Raw genomic sequence first — 20,842 nt, forward strand, 5'->3', positions numbered from 1 at the left:
TATGCAACTATTATAAATTGGCCAATTATAAAAATGCAATCATTTTTTTTAATATATTAGAACATATTGGTGGTAAACAATCGTTTAATTGGACTGTAATGAAATGTCAGTGAGATATTAATGACTTTGCTCTGTTCTTAATAATGGCAAATGCAATTAAACACAATAAATACTTTTCAGAACTTGATAAGCAACACTGAACTTCCAAATGTGTACTATGTGTAACCAGTCCTACTCGACCCTCTCTGAGCGAGATTTTATCCGGCGTCTCCGGCATGGGAGGAAGTCTCTAGTGCCTCTTGAGGCCAGAGGAATGAGGTTTAGATGCTTAGTTCTTACTAGCTTCCCTCTTTTACACTCACCCCCTCAAACCTCACTCTCATCTGGGTCACGGCACCAAATGTGACGGTCTCATTTGACCCGCTCCGGGCGGGTCAAACCGATGTCTTCGGCATGGAAGGCGGCACACAAGGACACTAAAGAATGCTAAAGGACACTAAAGTTCACAGTCTCTAGTATCAGACACTAGCACGCCTATTAAGGCCGGATGAATGAGATTTACACGCCCCCCTCTTACTACTGTAGCTTGCCTCCGTTACTTAGGCATTTGCTAAAAAGCTGTGTGATTCCTCCAGATATTCGTCATTTATATTATATAGACTTGAACAAAAATGAATGATGCATTACTAATAAAATATATTCCAGGCTCGGTGACCTGTGCCCCAGGGTTATTCAGTTGTCCAGGCTCGTACGCATGCGTCCCAAAGCGCTGGTTATGTGATGGGGAGAGAGACTGTCCCGATGGCAGCGATGAGCTCGCAGCGGCCGGCTGTGGTAAATATTCCCATTGATCTGTTTAAAATGCCTTCTGCATGTCGATGTGTTATCGATGAAAGCTCCCTTCAGGTGTTGTTCTAGCAGCGATGTTGGCCATTCATTATAATTGGCTATTTGATACGTGCTCAGGTCAGGATTTAAAAACTCAATGACATCCATTGAATAAGATATGCTTCACCACAGGCACTTCATTAGTGATGCGTTTTGCGTAACATGTTAAGAGTCCAGGCTGTGGTAGAGATGGGTTATGACTAGTACCCCAAGGTGAATAAAAGTCTTAGTGAGAATTAATTAAGCTCAAGGTTCTGATGTTTACCCCGCAGCTCCGAATAACACATGTGATGAGAATTCCTTCAGATGCCTTAACAAAGGCTGCATTCCAAAACGCTTCGTTTGTGACCATGACAACGACTGTGGAGATGGTTCGGATGAATCGGTTGAATGTGGTAAGCATCTTTCTGATTTCACACATCTTTCTGATAAGCAGAGCCATCATTGAGAAAAAAAAATATTTTTCCACATCTATGTCTTTGGTCACTATAGTTACCTGCTTTTCCCTGAAGGAATTTGTGAAAGCGACTTTTATTTATACAGTAAATTGAATAGCATTGAAATGGTAAAGTGCAGTATTTTAATAGAAAGAAATCAAGCAGTTTTCAGTTAATTAAAGCTCTACAGTGAGCCTTAGGCTGCTCTGTGCTCGTATTATTTGTACTATACATTCTTAATTAAGTGGAACAATTTCAAGAATAGTCAATATTGCACTTCAATTATTGGGGTTTCCTAAAATTTTTTTTGTGCTTAAAACTGGAACATCTGTGGGCTTTTTGATGGAGAACTTGGGCCCTGGTCTTCACAACATGAAAGCACAGCCTCTCCACAGGACATCATTCATGTGCATACGCCCTCATAATTTATTACACTGGAACTTATTGCACTGAGGTTAAAATATGTGGAAAATCTGTGTAGTTATTTATAACAAAAGAGATTCAAAGAGATCTCTGTTTCTTGAAACTGTCGCCCAAGATATCTGCAGATAATTTTACTAAAGTGTCACACATCATACAAAGATTTAGAAACAGTCATAATTTACTAACCCTCAAGTTGTTTAAAAAAAAAATGTTTTAATGATGTATATGATATATGCTTATTTTTCACTGAAAACAAAAATGATTTATCAGAGTGTCTCATATTTAAGACTGTAAAGATTCACATAGTCATTTGGATGTTCTTGAATCAAACATTGTAAAAAGAGCAGCTTTGGCATTCCACTAAATATCTGCATTTGTGTTTCCATAGAAGAAAAATGAATCGCTCTTTTTTTCTAAATGAATGAATGCTGTTTGGTCACAGAGTGTGTCAGTGTGCTGACAGTCGTCACTCTTTCCGCAGTGTACCGCTCATGTGGGCCGGATGAGTTCCGCTGCGCTGATGGCCGATGCCTGCTCAGCGCCCAGTGGGAGTGTGATGGTTACCCAGACTGCCCTGACCACTCTGATGAGCTGCCCCTCAACCTCAAATGCCTGGCTGCCGGTAATGGCCCAACAGAGCTGTGCCTGAAATATGTTTGACTGATGGATGTGGGGCTTACTGAACATCTGAGGGAACACAAGTGGCCAAGGAACGTCATAGATAAAAGCAGGGGGCTGAAGTGGATAACTTTGACCTGCGGGGATGGCATGTTTTCAGCTGAGCATACCAAGCATTTAAAAGGAAAAAAAAGACCTTGCACTTACTGGCAGTTACAGAAAGCCAGACATATCATTTGACTTTTGTTGGATTGCAACTTTAATGCCCTATAGCTTTGCAGAGTTAAAGCCATTCAATAATTAGTTTTTTCCAAAAGCATTTTTACATTTTCAGTTTGGGTTTTCAACACAGGTCTGTATTGCTTGTAATTCTTTGTACTTTTCCTTGATTTGTTTTCTTTGTTTTCACTTTCCTCCTTTATTTCTAGAGAGCTTATGCAACAGTTCCTTCTTCATGTGCTCAAATGGACGCTGTATATCTGAGAAGAGTTTATGTGACCTGAAAGATGACTGTGGCGATCACTCAGATGAGAAAAACTGCAATGTCAATGAATGTCTCAACCGCCGTGTCAGCGGATGTACGCAGGATTGTCTGGACTTACCAGTGGGATACAAGGTTGGTCAATAATATCTTTATGTATTGTACAATTGTTCAAGATTTTCTACTTTAATGTCCACAATCATCTAGTTTTGGTGGTGGCACATTATCACTGAAGTAGTCATTAATAAGTTAAGCAAAATGATCCATGTCAATTGCTCCGACAAGATTCGATGACCGCAGTGCATTTAAAGCTTTAGCCAGCGTCTGAGCACTTTTACTCTTACTAGGGAAAGGTACTCCTCTCAGAAAACGTTAAAAAAAAGATGTTTAATTGCTATTTGGAGCATTTGGATTGCTACATGACAGCTTAAATTAACACATTTTTGTGAAAACCTCAAATTCGACCAAAATGGACTTAATTCACTTATTTTGCCTGTAGCTTGTCTTTAGCCTGTGCACGTTCCGACTCATTTTGCCAGAACGGGTCACATATTTAAGCTTCATGTGTCCCTCAAGGCTGACTTTTTTCCCCAGAACTTTTCACAGGACTTTCAAAAAAAGAATTGAAGCAAAGCTTGCCTCCCTAATCAATTATGAAACATTCACAAGTTAATGTCTTTCCAACTATAACATCTGCATTTATAACTAAAAATATTTATTTATAAGCTTAAAAAATTATTTAAAATTTTTTTTTTGATGCAGAGCATTTCATTCTATTTGCAATTCCATATAATTGACCAGCAGCATCAATTGTATCATTTCAGTTATGTATTTATTAATTATTTGTTTGTACATGGTTATTCTATTAAAAGTATATTTATACATTAGTAAAACAATTATACATGTGTGTATTCTTTGTAATGTAAATCAATTGTATACAGTATTATTCAGTTTTCTGAAGAAATACACATCTATACAGTATATCTTGTGCACAGATATGTTATATGAAAAGGACAAAAAGATATTTAAAATCTTTGACTTTTTCATTGCGAGACAGAGTTGCCATATTGCAAATAATAGCAAGTTTCTAAACTTCCTTTTTTTCTGTTTTAAAGATGTGGCAGTTCTTTTCAATCTTGGCTTATTTTATGTGACTTCAAGTTTTGCAAATATGTAACTGTGATGAATTGATTTGCAGAAGCTGCTGTGTTTTTGTTTCTGCAACAGCTTTTCACTGAATTACTTGGGCAAACATTCAAAGAACAAAGAAAAAAAGCTATAGGAGCGATTTGTCCCAGTTTTGTTTCATTGGTACTTAATTGGCATACTCAGATCAAGTTTAAACAAAGACTTGTTCCTTCGGGAGCTGTCTAGAGGCATGCCTGAAGGAGGACGATTTCTGAGCTAATTCTCTCTAGATACAGACACATCTGCTGTGTTACTGATGGGCAAACTAGGTGTCAGGAGTGTCCTGTGATCATCAAAGGTGTTTGGAGGCAGTGTCATTCCCTGGCAGATTTCCAACCAGTCACCCCCAAAATCAATAAACACATCACTGATACTGTAGGTACTGTAGTTGAGTCAAAACCTGTAGGTAAAGAGTCTGACCTCATTCACTGTGGTAGAAATGAAGGGATCATAGGCAAACCATTGAGGTTACAGACTGCGCAAAAAAGCATCAGTCATTAAATCCAGCTACAATGATTTGGAAAATGAATTTGTGAATCTTCATTATCAGTAAAATGCCAGCAGTGTTTTTGTTTTGTTTTTCTAGTACAACTTTTAAACAAAATTATTTGGAACGACATGCAAATGACCTCAAATGATGATAACACAATTGTAATTTTTGAGGGTTATACCTATAAGTTTGTAAAATGGTAATGGCACTGAAACAAAGTGGAATTTTTCCAAGTGGTCTCAGCAGAGAGGTGTCTTTTTTATAAATAGCAATTTCAGAATCAAAACACCTCAATTGTTATTTTTTTCACCAATGTGTGTAGTGTAAGTGTTGGCCAGGATTTCACCTAAAGAATGATGGGAGAACATGTGTTGACGTTGACGAATGCTCCACCACCCTACCCTGCAGTCAGAACTGCACCAACACTTACGGTTCCTTCAAGTGTTTGTGTGTAGATGGCTATGAAGCTTCCAGAAAAGACCCCAACAGCTGCAAGTCTCTTTCAGGTAAGTATCATTTAGTGAATTCCACCCAGAATGTGTTTCAACTGAACTTGATGATTTCAGGCTTGGTTAACTTGACAATTGTCCGGCTCCATTGCATCAAGTCACCTTTATATTTCTCACAGCTGAAGAACCTTTTCTTATACTTGCTGATCTTCATGAAATCAGAAAATTAAGTGTTGATGGATCCAATTACACTCTCCTGAAACAGGTAAAGCTCTACGTCAACTGTTTTTCTAATTGCATAACTCCCATGTATTGTTTATTTTCATATCACATCATATCACACCTTATTGAAAGGTTGCCCATGTAATCTGCCCAACCGAGACTGCTGTACTGCTACATGAAATTGTTACTGGACTTCAGAGACCACATCATAAGATAGAACTGCTGTGTTTGTAAAAGCCTAATGGAGGACCAATTAAGCTGTGGTGACACAGCTGGGATAACAACACAGTGTCTATTGTCTCCGATGCCATTTAAAAAAAACACTAATTGAAGTCATTAACTACTCTCTTGGCTTGGTGGAACATCACATGAAATAATTAAAAACATCCCATTGCTGGTCTTGAAAGTGAGAAGTACTTTTACCTTTTACATTTAATATCAGTTTTTATATCAGCCAGGCTAACTGATTGATATTTTGCCATTTTGTGATTGTAATATTACATAGTATAAAAATGTTGACAGGTCAATGATATATAAACAAATTCTGTTCTCAAAAGCTTTAATGAGTTTTGATTACATATTATAAAAATATATATAATCCTGTATATTTCTATATTATTTCTATATTCTCTATATATATATTACTCAAACTTGCATCATTACAAAAATGTTGGGCTTATAACACACACAGAATTATCAGCAAATTGTAACATTTCCAATTGCGCAGCCAATGCAGAATCCAAAATGAGAAAAAGAAAAAGTTAATATTCCTGTTACAAATAATCACAAAGAAAACATAATTCTGTAATAATTCAAAATAAGTGCTATTTTCAATATATATATATATATATATATATATATATATATATATATATATATATATATATATACAGTATACAGGTATCTGCATTATATTGATCATCAGCCTGTCACTTGGCTATTGAAAAATGTATCTGGAAATTATATCAAACAAAATCCATTAAATATCCTTGCCTTTCCTTTGAGGTTCTACATCACGGTCAGTAATTTGTTTGCAGAGATGAAAAGTTTTCTTCTTTTTTTTCTTTTGCATATTCAACAGCTTATCTGACACAACGTGTTTGGCACACATTTATATTCATGCTCTATGAAATGTCATTTTGACTTTATATGTAACTTCAGATTGGCCTGGTGTAGCAAGTTGTGTTCCATGTGCTATTATCCACAGCTGGTGTCATTAGAGGCCTTCAGTCATTACTATCGAAATAATGATTCTTCGTGAAATGTGAGCTTCCTCAATTCTGCGCTCGTTACATTATTCATACCAATTGAGGCAGGGGAATGTCTATAGGGCTCTCAGAAAACTCTTCCCTTTATGGAGTAGTCTCATCAGCAGTAGTTCAGTTTCATTTATTTCATTTTGTTTAATAAGAGTGAAGGGAGGAAAGCTTTTGCACTTAAAAATGAGTGGACCCTGTGGCCTCTTCCCAACAACGGATGTCTTTGTTGACCTCATTCTAGCATAGTGCATCGTTTGCTCTGTCGAATGCTAGTTTGCAATTTATCGATCTGCCGTACAATATCCATAATTAAAGCATATTTCAGTTTGAAGCATGACCCGTGTAGTAAGGAAGAAATAATAGTCACCTGGTCTTTAGAAGCCCACTTTTATCACGCTGAATGGGTTAATTTTGCAATAATGTCTCGCTTGACTGTACATTGTTCTGCTTATTATTTATCATCTTTCTTCTACATCATAGAAATCACCTGGCCTGGCAACAATATTGCAATATTCATTTATAAATTATCAATATTAATTGCAATATTAATATTGATAATCTACAGTTCATATTACTTTTTATATGGAGTAGTTAACTGACACATTTTATTTCAGTTTAACATATGTTCCTCTTACAGCTCTTTTATTATAATTTTTCTAAGAAATGAACACTTTTATCCAGCAAGGATATTAAATTGATCAAAAGTGACAAAGACTTTTACGTTGTTACGATATATTTCCATTTAAAATAAATGCTGTTCTTTTGTATTTATTGTTCATCAAAGAATTAGCACAACTGTTTTTAAGATTGAAAACTTTATAACCAAATCAGCACATTAGAATGATTTCTAAAGGATCATGTGCAAATGAAGTAATGATTTTGAAAAATCTGATAGGAATAAATTACATTTTTAGATATATTATACAGTTATTTTAAATTGTGCTAATAGTTTACAGTATTACTGTTTTTACTGTATTTTCGATCAGATAAATGCCTCCTTGGTGAGTGCTGCATAAGCGACTGGAAAAATACAGTTTAATTAGGCCATTTTCTATACAGTTGGAAACTAACCATTTTGGCAATATATACAGTAATAATTATACATAATGTTTTCTCTATACCTGTACGGCCTTGCTATAAGTACACCAGACCTATTTGACCTGTATGGATCTCTTATTTGTGTTTTCACTATTGTCACATGAAAACATAACTACTTGTGGCCCTAAGTTAACACTGGCGGTTCTGGCCACAAGATAAAGCTAAATGTCTTTGTGGGTCTCACATTGCTGATGATCTGATGGGGGTATCAAAGCTTTTCTTCATCTGTCATCATGCCCGTCGCACGATCTTAACAGCTGTGATGAAGTGGGCAAAGGAAGGGGGGCCTAGTGAGCGGTAGACTGAGTGACAGCAGCCTGACGTGAACATGACAGTAACGAATGTACCGTCAGGATTCCCTCTGAAGGCTCTCTGAACTGCTTCCCTGGATTCTGAAGCCAGCATCCACGTGCATCCACCGCACACTGCGTCCTCTTCCAAAATCAATACGATGAAGAGACATCAAAAGGAATGTGGTCTCTGTATGTTTCGTGTCTGTAGTACATCCTTGCCAGATCCTGTCGAGATAAGCGTACGCGGAAGTAGCTAATTAAGCCCTCCAGCTAATTGAAAAGCAGAACAAATGCAGAACATCTCATTCTTTTTTGTTCTGCATAGTTGATCTATGCGTGCTGACTGCGGCCTTTACCCAGCTAATGCATCATGCTGGCTGCGCTAACAGTCACATTTGTTGTGCAGTCCATCTCGTGTTGTTACTTAATTCACCTCTATTACCTCTATGCTGTGTTTCTTTCTGACTCCTATAGGGCCTTAACAACATTATCAGCTTAGATTTTGACTACAAGAAGGAGTTCATTTACTGGATTGACTCCAGCAGACCCAGCGGCCGAAGGATAAACAGAATTCGCCTTAACGGCAGTGACCTCAAGGTACGTCTGGTTTCTTATTTAATTATGGTGGGTCACCAAGGACTGAAAATAACGCTAATAGGTCTGGACTAACTGTTATACGGCATGTTAGCAACAGGGATGCGATGAAGAGGTCTAAAGTCAACACCTGAGTATTAGACATCTGTAGTCATACAGCCATAAATATAAATGCTCTTTTTAGCATTATTTGAGGGACTCATTAAGGTCACATGGTTAGCGCTTAGATGCACATCTCTGCCGTGTACCTGCTGAGCAACACTTTTCCCCATCTCATTAGCTTCATTGCAGGGGCCAAGAGCCTCATTTGGCTTCATTACACAGTGTTGCCCCCTCCTGATTTATCACCCCTGCTCAGCACAAGCTAAAGCCATTTGAAATTCATTAGTATTTGTGGGTGTAATCTTCAGACTTTTGGAAATAGAGACAATGCATGCTGGTACAATATGTTTAGATTTGGTAGGAGACTTTTACCCATCATTCGCTGGGGATATAATGATGCGGCTCCTTTGCGGAAGAACAATTAAATTGATGATTTTATTAATACATTATTTAGTGACATGGAGATGCTGTATTATTATTTTTTCCCCACTATATTGGAGACTCATGACAATAAACTGACTTTGACTTAATATAAAAGTGTCTATTCTAAACAATGTCTCAGGGAAATTGGAAACATTTTGAAAGACTCCTGTCCCCCCACACAATCATTTTTCAACTTTCTAACTTCCAGAAAGCAAAACGGGTTCATTAGCACATCAAGATTAAAAAACAGCTTCTACTCCAATGCCATAAGACTGTTTATTAACATTGTTGACACATATATATGATTCCTTCACACTACACACTCATGTAAACTTTAATTAGTCATATCTCATCTCACATCGCTTACCGTAACCGTTAACGGCTTTTTACCATTCTACCTTGAGAATTCCTATTTAATTATTATATTCAAAATATACATTTACAGTATGTATACACTTGCATGCATCCTGCCTCTATGTGGCTGTACATGGCTATGTCTGTGTAGTGTTTGCTTGCACTGCCTTTTTATTTTTTACATTGTATGTTCATAGCTCTACGAGAAGCTCCCCATACAGTATCCATAATTAAATGATTGCCTGTTCCTTCAGTTTGAAGCATGACCTGTGTAGTAAGTAAGAGATAATATGCAGTCTCCTGGACATTAGAAGCCGCTTTTGTCAACCTAAATGGGTTTATTTAGCAATAATGACTAGCTAACTATACATTATCCGGCTTATTATTTATCATCTTACTTCTTCTAAGGAAGTAGAGAAAGAACATCATAGATAAGAACCAATATTTATTTATGCATATTTGTTATTACATAATCAGCTTTTTTCAGACTTTGGATGTATTATTTTGCACAATTGATAGATGGAAGCGAAGAGAAAGTTATAAGACAGCCCCTAGCAAAACAAATTTGAAATCTGGGAACAATGCACCATGGGTTTGATTTCTGTAAATGATGAATAACTCTTGCATTGGAGCATGTTTGGCATGATGCCTCAGGCAGTGCCTTTGGTGTGGTTCAATAAGGGAATTTGTCTATGAATATGTAATGGACCAAAGTTGATATGCGATTGTATATGGCCTTGTTAGGTAGCATGCTGAACCACTACAATCAACTTTCAATTATTTAAGTGATCTGTTTTGGCTCTGTGTATGTGAATACTATATCTTTCGGCCTCATTTACACTGTCAGTGAAATGTGACCCAATTCCGATTTTTTGCTAATATGTGATATAGATCGAATGCGTTCTATGACAGTGTAAACAGGAAAAAAACGAATGCATTCGTATATTTCGAGATCGGTTTTAGGCCTCATTCATATGTGGAAATAAATCAGATATGTGCCAATGCGACTGTCATGCAAACAGGCAGATCAGATTTTCAGAGGCATTAGGTAACGTATCCGCGGTTTAATGACGAGCAATCCCAACGCGCATCTGCAAAGGGACGGATAGCCAGACGAAGCGTTGTGTCGTCGTAGTAGAGGAATGTGGACACAAGTTGACGCAACATATCAAAGGTTGGCTTGCTCGTCCTAAAATTTCGGACCCACTGCTCCTCGTTAAAGCCCGCCATGATTTCATGAGAGTGCGTATCTATAGCAAAAAAAAAATGTATCGTGCCATTAGTTGTCACAAATCATTTTTGGTGAAATCCTTGTGGTGGAGTGTAGATTGATGTGGGAGAAAAAAAGCCATTTAAAGTAGTTTAACAAAGCTGCAACATAACAAAATGTGAAAAAAGGAGTACAAATACTTGTTCTGAGAATCTTTCATCATGGCATTTTGTGCATTCAACGTTTATATATTCAAATGTTGACATTTTAAATGAGTTTGCCTTCGTTTCCACACAAGGCGATCTTTCAAATCAGTGCTGGACCAGATCACTAGAATACCAGAAGCTCTTTCTTTCCCACTCAGAATATTAATGTTTCCTCTCATCCTCTCATCTGGAGGCACTTTCCTGATTGGGGAAATGTTCCTCAATCACTGACATTTCAGAGAATTTTTCAAGCTCAGCTTTGCTGGAATTACTGCTGATGGGGCGTTATTGTCAATTGGCATGGCAACATATGCCCTGTCAGATGACGATGATAGAGAAGATATCAAAGCATGTCATGTCTTGCAGTAACAGATTGCAAGCGTCGCCATTTTGACGGTAAAGTTTGTGTTTCACAAGTATGCAATGGAATATTAGATAGAATAACTAATTTAAAGGAATAGCTTATTCAGAAATTAATATTCTGTCATTATTTATTCACCCTCATTCTAAACCCAAATGACTTATTTCTTCTGTGGAACACAATAGAAGGATTTTGAAGAATGTTCTGGTCACTCGTTTCTATGCAATTACAATGAATGAAGACTGAGGCTTTTAGGAAACAGATCATTCTGATTTAAGAACGAAACATTCCATAAATGACACAAAAGTCATCATAAAAGTCATCCATCTGGAACCAATCATTTCAGTGAATCACCATCTAGTTTACAGTGGTCATAATTCATTCATGAATCAGATTGAGCTGGTTCTTGAGTTCAACTCACTAACTCTAGATACATGTCTGTTACTTACACAAATCTGACTTCAGAGGGCTTAAAATATAGTGCATCGAAGGGACTACTTTTAAGACTTTACTTTTATGGTAATTTGTATCCTGTTTTAAAGCTTGAAATCATGAAATTCCCTCTTCATTGTAATTGCATGAAAAAGAGCGATGAGTCCTCGATTACTCAAATTTTCTACAAAATGCGAGTTGGAAACAGCATTAGATTGATTAAATGACAACAGACTTTTCCAGTTTTGGCTGAACTTTTACTTGAAATACTTTTTTTTTGTTATTTACTTAACACCAACATTCCCATAATCCTACTTGCTCATTACAGAGATATTATGTGATCAGATTATACTGACTGGTCTGAATAATACTTGTTTGCTTTATTAGATTGTTCACCGTACAGCTGTGCCAAGCGCACTGGCTGTCGACTGGATTGGAAAGAACTTGTACTGGTGTGACGTGGAGAGAAAGACGCTGGAAGTGTCCAAATCCAACGGTTTATACCCCACCATCTTAGTGAGCTCTGGCCTGAAGAACCCCACGGACCTGGCCCTGGATGCTCAAACCGGGTACAAATGCTTCCTTTTCAAATTTGCACAATATCCTTTCTACTTTTCACCATCAGTCCAGGGAGACTTCATTTTGTCACGAGAAAAAGAATGAATGCATAGTCTCCCAGAACAATGGGAATAGCTATTCTCTGGTTAAAACAACTGTGATGAGATTGTGTCTCATGTTATATGAAGTTCCTGGATGAGGGTCACTCTCTGTCCCTCAGGTATGTGTTCTGGATTGACTGCTGTGAAAACCCTCACGTCGGTCGAGTTGGCATGGACGGCCAAGGCCAAAGCGTTATTGTGAACAAAGAGATCTACAGCCCCTCAGCTCTAACCATTGACTACACAAACAAGAGAATCTACTGGGCTGATGATAATCACATCCTTTTTGCCAACATGGACGGTTCTCAGAGGCACCGGGGTACAAAATGAGTCTTAAATTTGTTCATTTTCCATGTATTGGATTGCTACCATAACAAGGCAGAATTGGATAAAATAAACTTCAATAAAGCCTTTTAACAGTATGATATTGCAAGACCACAATCTCCTGTGTATATACGCATAGCATATGCAAAAAGAAATCAAAGATATGTTATTATACATTCGCAAAAGTTAAAATGTATATTTCACTTGAGAACAGTGAATTTGAGAGTTGTTAGATAATGATTTTGATTAAATCACTTATATATGCAGTAATTCATCTTTAATGATGGTGCATGGTATGATGCTCTCTACCTCAGTACCTCATGACCACATCCAGGGTGTGATGGGGCTCACACTGTTCGAGGACTTCATTTATTGGACCGACGGGAAGTCCAAATCTCTCCGCCGAGCTCATAAGACCACCGGTGCTAATGCTGTCGAGCTCCTAAATTCATGGCAAGCCATTAAGTCCGTCATTGTCTACCACCCACTGCGCCAGCCTGAAGGTAGACACAGTTTCAAATAAATAGTATATTAATTTTATGCTTGATTTGCCCAGAAATGAAAATGCTTTCATCATTATTTATTCACTCTTACATTACTTTTGTACAATATGGCAAGAGCTGCGTAACTATTCCTTTAAAATGAACTATTCAGAAACAATGCATTTCTATCCCCTTTTTACAGTCCCCAAACACCAATGTCAAGTGGCCAATGGAGGTTGTAGTCACTTGTGTTTACTCTCTCCTGGTGGAGGTCACAAGTGTGCCTGCCCAACTAACTTCTACTTGGCCGCCGATAATAAGACATGCCTGTCCAACTGCACAGCCAGCCAGGTCTGTATGCCAAATTGATGATTCCATGTCATTAGTCGGAACTGCAAGGATTGTTCCAGTTTGTGTAACCCATAACCAATTGACCTTTTTCGCTGTGTTGGACTTTTTTTGCAGTTCCGCTGTGGAACGGATGAGTGCATCCCCTTCTGGTGGAAATGCGATACAGTAGACGACTGCGGTGACGGGTCTGATGAGCCTGCGGATTGTCGTGAGTGCTCAGCTTCCAATGTTACCCAGCCTACAGTGTCTGCACTGTTATTTTGATTTTGAACAGTCTATTATATTAATGTGGTGTCAGAACCAGGGGTTTAAGAACAATCGAAAAAGTGTGTGGGCCACATTATAAACCTCATCAGCCTCTCTTTACAAGTATGATTCTGTTTTATATGCCTAGTTGCCACGGTTACACTCATATGAGACCAGCCTAAAAACATATCTTTCCAGAAACGTCAGCATTATTGTGTTTTTGTCATACAGATTTAATAGGGAGGCCTACTTGTGACAACTATGATTATAAAAATGCAGGCTTTGGTCAGACAACTGTTTTTCTGTTGTTCACGGTAGATGACTTCCTGTAAGCTTCTCAGCGCTCTAACTTGGGTCATGATTATTAATTACATAGTGTGATCTTGTGATTTGCTGAAAGGCAAAAACTGGAAGATGAGCACAAGCCATGTTGGATTACAGTTTATCGCTTGCATGTTCGTTTAAAACTACTGCTTGGCAGAGACTTCAGCTTAATCTTACTGTACGTTCACACCGCCGGCGGCGAGAGTGTCAAATTGGCCGGAAGCCATTCATTTTCAATGAGAGCCGTCGGCGAGCTCCAACGAGGGCGGCGCGTCTTGGACGGCGAGAGCGGCGAGAGCGGCGAGAAGAGTTGAAATTTGTCAACTTTATGGTAATAAGCTATGACGCGGTTCGGCGGCAACCAGCGGCAACCAATCGGAATGTAGAAGTCCTCCGCCTGAGAGGATACCAGAGAACACAATCCTGTAAACTTTGGTTCCGACCACATTAGTTCCTAAGCAAAATGGAGGAAAAGTTAATTATTTCTGTTGCGGGTTTCCCGTTATTGTACGACGTGTCCCTGTTTACATACAGGGACATTAATAAAAAGAACGACGAATGGAAAAAGGTGTCTGAATTTGTTGGTGTTTTGTTACTTTCACATTTAAAAGATTTGAATAGGTTAACTTATACCCTACATGTGGCCAGTATGCACAAAATATGATACTGATTTATGTTCAGTTCTTATTTGCTTTGCGGCTCCTTTAAATAAAGTTTTAAAAAAATCACGCATTCTAAAATCTACGTCAGAGCGCCAGAGAGTCCCCGAATCTCACGGCGTCGATGGCAGGGTGGCGAGAGGGAATTTTGCCGCTCTCGCCGGCGGCGGTGTGAACGTACAGTTAAATTCAGCATGAAAAAGTGATATTCACTTTATCTATTTTCTAAATGCATGCAATTGATCTTGTTGTGAACGATTAATTTAATATATTCATTCATATCATTTATTTATTTATTTATTTACTCTTTTTACCTTTTTAGTCAGAATGTCATACCTCAATCTTTCGGTGAAACAATAGACTTCTCAATGGTGATACCTGCCGGACTTCTTTAATAATTTTGTCTGCATAAACCCCACCCCTTTCTCACATTCAGATCTGCCTCCATCCTATCAATAGAAACCCCGTCCTACTTTTTCTTTTCGACAATCCGTTTCACTCAGATGTATGATTATTGCTACTTCCGTTACATTGCAAGTACTAAAGTCTTTGTTTTTACACACTTGACGACAGTATCACAAAACAAAACGCAGTGGTTATTTTCAAAAACAAGACAAGAAATTCTGTCATTTCTAAAACTGTCTTCCCCACCAGTTATAATGGCCTCTGATTGCACCACATGCCAGTGCTGTTATATACAGTACAGTGCGAAGATGAACTAGTTCACAGCTTCACGCTAGACTGACCTTTAAGTTGCGGGAAAGAATGAACTTTTGTTCTTTCATTTCTGTTTCCCAGTGAGCTTGTTTTTAGATTCACTTTGTGTCTTGGTGATTTCTTGAGCAGAACAAACAGAAAATGACAGGCTGCCGATGGCTGCTGTCAATAGGTGGAACCTCTGTTGTTCGATAAAGTGCAGGGGGCATTAAATATCGTAGAAGTGCTTTTTAGAGAAATAATGGAATGTGGGTTGACCCGCCCATTTCAGGCAACCTCACGCAGCTCGGGTTTAAAACACATACCTATGCGCAAATTGCTTTGAATCCTCCGGAGTTCACTGTTAATTATCATTTTTGCAGCGGAATTCAAATGCCAGCCTGGCCGTTTTCAGTGTGGCACTGGCCTTTGTGCCTTACCTCCCTTCATCTGCGATGGAGAGAATGACTGCGGGGACAACTCAGATGAGGCCAACTGTGGTGAGCAGAATAATACATAATGTACGAAAGCTGTTCTTAAATGCCATGTTCTTATCGACAGATCCATTGCTTTTCCTCTCCGTGTGAGTCTACAGGGTCTTCCTTGTAGAATTCGGTTCCTGTGAAGTATGTGGCATGCATGAGCAAAAAAAAAATCTGCCTGGAATTTTCATCAGCAGCAAATCTTCTGTAGCACAGCTGTCTCTGAATGTCCAATTATACAGACTATTGCTGCTATCAAACGATCAATATCCACTTTAGAAGTATTAGAATAGAGTACAGGGTGTTTTGTCATTTAACGATCGTAATCGGGATGTATTGGGCCAACATGGATTTAAGATTCAAGACGTTTAGTGCTTTTAATACAAAATTATATTGTTCCTCTTTCATCTCAGTTTTATTCTTATTGCATCCCGAAGCATTTCAAAGCAACCAAATTTGACCGGTATATGGATGATCTTGTTGCATTGACCCAGCATGATGACGTATCTAATGGTTTTTCTCACTACAATGTCTCCCCCATTTCCAGATACATACATCTGTCTGTCAGGCCAATTCAAGTGCACCCGAAAGCAGAAGTGTATACCTTTGAATCTTCGTTGCAATGGTCAGGACGACTGCGGGGATGGCGAGGATGAGACAGACTGCCGTAAGCAACGCCATGACACTCTGTGCTCCCTCCATTAAACATTTAACAATAATGGGCCTCATTCTCATAAACTAAAGGGTGTTGTGACAGAATTGTTCAAACTCTGCCAAATTTGGCTTTTCTCCTGTGAATTTAATGATCCAGACTGACAAATCTCAAATGTGGCTTTTATCCCGCCACATGAGTTGGCTGGTTGGGAGCTAAAAGGGTAGCCAGGTGCTTATTAGGTATTCGGGGAGAAAAGGCCCTTCCCTTGGAAAGGTAGCATGACTTGTCAGTGAGAATAGAGTCACCTGGGGTGGAAATGTGCATAAATTTTTGGAAAATTATTTTCTTTAATGCTTTTTCAACTAAACATTTTGTCCAACAGTGAACACATGTTACAAAATAATTCTGTCATTTTTTTCTTTCTTTCTTTTTTTTCTGAACAGTTAAAGGACATTTCCACCACAATGTAATTTCCACCACATCTTATTTAGAAAGGACTGTGGTGGAAATAAAGTGTTTTATTTTATATATAATTATATATATAAATTATATATATATATAAAACGGCAGGTGGCTTTTGTCTGGCTAAGGTAGTTATTGTGTATATAAAGATAATATTATGTTATAAAGATGATGTTGGCATGGTAAAAATGCCTTTACAAGGATTTTACTTTGCCCGTCATACAAAAAAATTAACTTTTTTATCATAAAAAAAAAGGTGCTATATATATATATATATAATTACGTGTCATTCAACTCCCAACCTTGATTAACATTTCTAGGCTGTCATTTTCTCCATTCTTGGGTGGTAATTGCAGAAGACCTTGTCATAACGTAAAGAAAGTGAAAATGTCAATTACATTATTCCTTTCTACTGAATCATGGTCATTATGTTTATGAATGACCTTTACAAGTACAAGTTGTATGTTTTTTTTTTTCCCTCGCACGCTTACAATAGCTTATCCTGCTATTTCCTCTCTGTCTTAATGTTCCAGCTGAGAGCACTTGTTCTCCAGACCAGTTCCAGTGTAAGGCCACCATGCATTGCATCTCAAAGCTGTGGGTGTGCGACGAGGACCCGGACTGTGCTGACGGCTCTGACGAGGCCAATTGTGGTGAGTGGCCACAGTTATTATTCACAAATCAGAGCCTTGGTCAGCCACACGCGCAGACCCATCTGAAAGTCTGATTGAGGCTAATGTCAATTCTGTGTGTTCCCACAGTCTTCTCTCTCTATGATGAAGTGAGGCCAGCTTTAATCATGAGCCACTCGGCTTTTATTAGCTGTGGCTTGTAACAATTCCCCTGTGCCTGTTTTGTTGCCTGAATGCCTGATTTAGTTTGACAGTGGCACATCAGCGGTGGCCTCACATATTGCATTCTTCCTCGGCTATGTGTTCCAGACATTTAAAGTGCCGATGCACCAGCAAAACAATTTCTGAGGGTTCGCTGGACGTAATTTGCTCAGAATAATTTTCTATACTCTATATTGAACAAGCGAGCTGTGTACCTCATTTTATTAGTACCACTCGTTTGATCTATACTGGAAATATAGAGATATACTTCAGAGGTTCACCTAGATGTCTCTATAGGCAACTGCCTTCTATGACTGAATCCTAGTTGAATTGTAACCTCATAAATGACTGATTTGGAACACTACATAGGCAGAAACATTCAACACGTGAAACGGGGGAGACTTTACTCACAGTAGATTTCAATAGTTTTCCCATAGCATATTGCTAAGCTTAAAACATGATACTCTTATAAACACAAAACTATTTGCAGATTTATTTCTTACTTTAAAAAAAATACACTTAAAAAGTTTGGTGTCGGTAAGATTTTTTTGAAAGAAGTTTTTTATGCTCACCAAGGCTGCATTCATTTTATTAAAAATACAGTAAAAACAATTATACTGTGAAATATTATTACAATTAAATTAAACAATTAAAGTGCAATTTGTTCATGTGTTGACAAGGCTGAATTTTCTGTCTTAATTGCACATGATCCTAGAAATCATTCTATTCTAATATGTAGATTTAGTGCTCAAGAAACATTTCAATGTTGAAAACAGTTGTGCTGCTTAATTTTTATTACCAGTAATAGTTTTTTTCAGGATTCTTTGATGAATCTAAAGTTAAAAAGCCTTTACTATCAATTTTGATCAATTTAGCATAAATAAATATATTAATTTCTGTATAAAAAAAATATATATAATAATTACTGACCCCAAACAGGAGTGTAAAATTATTTTATTTTACATTTTTTAAGTAATTATATTTAATTATTTTAAGTAAAATTATTTTATTTTATTTTACTAAGTTATTCTCGGGAATGCATATAGAAAATAAATGTAAAATCATTACATTAAACATACAGTACAGTATCTCATTAATATCATAACTCATTTAGTGCACAACTCTAAAAATAAGTTTTGTAAAAGGAAAAAAAGATAAAAGTGTCTTTTTGGAACATGCCTTAAAAATGCTGCCTTAAAAATTTCGGCTCACTAGGTTTTAGGTCAGAGCCATAGTCTTTTGAACCTTAATCATTAGACTGCACGCCGATGTTGTTCCTTTTTTACTCTAACATCATTGTAGATAATCATTTATTTACATTGTGGATATGACCTCCAAGTAGATTTTTAAAGGCAATTGTCCTCAATTTATGGTGTATATATAACACTGTGACACATCCCAGCAGGGATGATGAACATGGCTTTCCCAAATCGGCCAACAAAAGAAATTAAATCAATATCTTGGCTGTTGCAGGAGGGGAAATTACATTGTCGGAATATGATTGAGAAAATTGGTTTTATTGCATTGGCTGAACAATCTGATGTTGTTATGGATTATCCGTAACTCAGAGAAAAATCCCCCAAATGAGTGACACATCTATGGAACAGTGGAGGGGTCACTTTGTAATTGAGGCGTGACGGCTCCTCTGGTGTCTCCATTGATTTTCCAGACGTGACACACTTTATCTACATCGGACTGCAAGTCATTATAGATCTTTATCTTGGCAATTGATGTCAATTGGTATACCATTAATGTAACAGGGTAGCTTTATTGATACTTACCAGCTCACTTTTTGTAACTCTGGGGATTACAAACATGCATAAATAAGTGGAAATTACTCAAGATCTATGAGTAAATTCTGCCTTGTTGTATCTTAGAAGACCCTAATGGCTTGTACAGTATGTTGTGACATTCATCAGTGTTTGTGAAAGACAATTATTATTATTATTATTATTATTAATTCTATATTACAAAACAATAAGCAGGATTTTTTTTCAGATGCCAGTGTCTCTTGATGTTCCTTTAGAAACGTTCTATCATTATAGTAAAAGCAACATGCCTGTGCCACATAGAGAATATTTAAGGAGAAGAATCTGTCGAGGGAGATATTCTAGGATGCCCTTTTATTATTTCACACTAATGATAACTGGCAAGTATTTTCAGTTTGCGTCTCTTTGGCTGTGTTCTTGGAAAAAAAACATGTCTCTCAATCTACTGTAACAAAAAGTTGTGATCTGATGATATGATCCTCCTGTGTGTTCATTAATGTCACCATAAATCCAAAATTCACAATTCTTATTTTTTTATTGAATATTGTGATATTTAATATGAATGATTCATTGTTCACATCATTGTTTTATTCATTTCAAACCACAATGATCCAGCGATCCAATCCATTCCCAATGGACACAATCAAGTCCCACCCTACATTTGTTCTTGTTTGATAAGCCATTCACTCGGATTGTATTTACACTAGGGAAGAATAGACTATCGCAGCGTCTGTTTCATGCCGACTTTTACAGTTCTTCTTGGCTCTAGCACCTCAGAAAGTTCTTAGTTTATATAACATAAACACTACACGTACTCTGGAAAAAGGTGGAATGAGCTCCTTCAAAAATGTTCATCGCGGATTGTGCAGAGGTGACAAAGTGTTTGATGTTACGTGTCAAGTGTTCAGGTTATTGAGGATAGAAGATATCGGCACCACAGTCAGGTATCTCATCTTATGGTGTGTTAGCCTCTTGAGTGTGGGCATGTTTTGAACTTAGTGTCAGATCCGAGCCCAGGAACCCTGAGGAAATGATGATTACGTGTCGAAATGCAGTAGCATTGCATTAATATTCATGCACTTTTGAAGCCATTTTCATCTGTGTGTTTGTTTGTGTCTGATGAAAAAGATGAAAAGACCTGCGGACCTCATGAATTTCGCTGTGAGAATAACAACTGCATCCCGGACCACTGGAGATGTGACAGCCAGAATGACTGTGGAGACAACTCTGATGAGGAGCATTGCAGTGAGTCGCTCTCATCTCTCTGAGCACAGGAAAGCTTTTTCCACTCTCGTGTTTGTACTAAATTGTTTTAACTGTCAAGAAACATTGTCTGGAATCTTCAGAGGCCAGTTTCACAGAAGATTTCTTG

The 20,842-nt window shown here is 37.7% G+C and overlaps 1 protein-coding gene across 1 annotated transcript in view; it reads left to right on the forward strand.

The window, feature by feature from the left end:
- Positions 1-20,842, forward strand: part of lrp1bb (low density lipoprotein receptor-related protein 1Bb) — a gene marked incomplete at its 5' end in the record, with an annotated part of 305,396 nt that overhangs the window by 243,312 nt on the left and 41,242 nt on the right. The window contains 16 exons of the mRNA XM_079617452.1: positions 706-834; positions 1,161-1,283; positions 2,230-2,370; positions 2,795-2,982; positions 4,848-5,031; positions 5,154-5,239; positions 8,321-8,443; positions 11,916-12,097; positions 12,307-12,506; positions 12,826-13,014; positions 13,196-13,344; positions 13,459-13,552; positions 15,653-15,769; positions 16,299-16,418; positions 17,402-17,521; positions 20,599-20,715. Of these exons, the coding sequence (XP_079473578.1) occupies positions 706-834; positions 1,161-1,283; positions 2,230-2,370; positions 2,795-2,982; positions 4,848-5,031; positions 5,154-5,239; positions 8,321-8,443; positions 11,916-12,097; positions 12,307-12,506; positions 12,826-13,014; positions 13,196-13,344; positions 13,459-13,552; positions 15,653-15,769; positions 16,299-16,418; positions 17,402-17,521; positions 20,599-20,715 (2,262 nt within the window). The remainder of the gene's footprint in view (positions 1-705; positions 835-1,160; positions 1,284-2,229; positions 2,371-2,794; positions 2,983-4,847; positions 5,032-5,153; positions 5,240-8,320; positions 8,444-11,915; positions 12,098-12,306; positions 12,507-12,825; positions 13,015-13,195; positions 13,345-13,458; positions 13,553-15,652; positions 15,770-16,298; positions 16,419-17,401; positions 17,522-20,598; positions 20,716-20,842) is intronic.

This window comes from Phoxinus phoxinus (assembly GCF_949152265.1).
Source record: "Phoxinus phoxinus genome assembly, chromosome: 7".
NCBI lineage: Eukaryota > Metazoa > Chordata > Actinopteri > Cypriniformes > Leuciscidae > Phoxinus > Phoxinus phoxinus.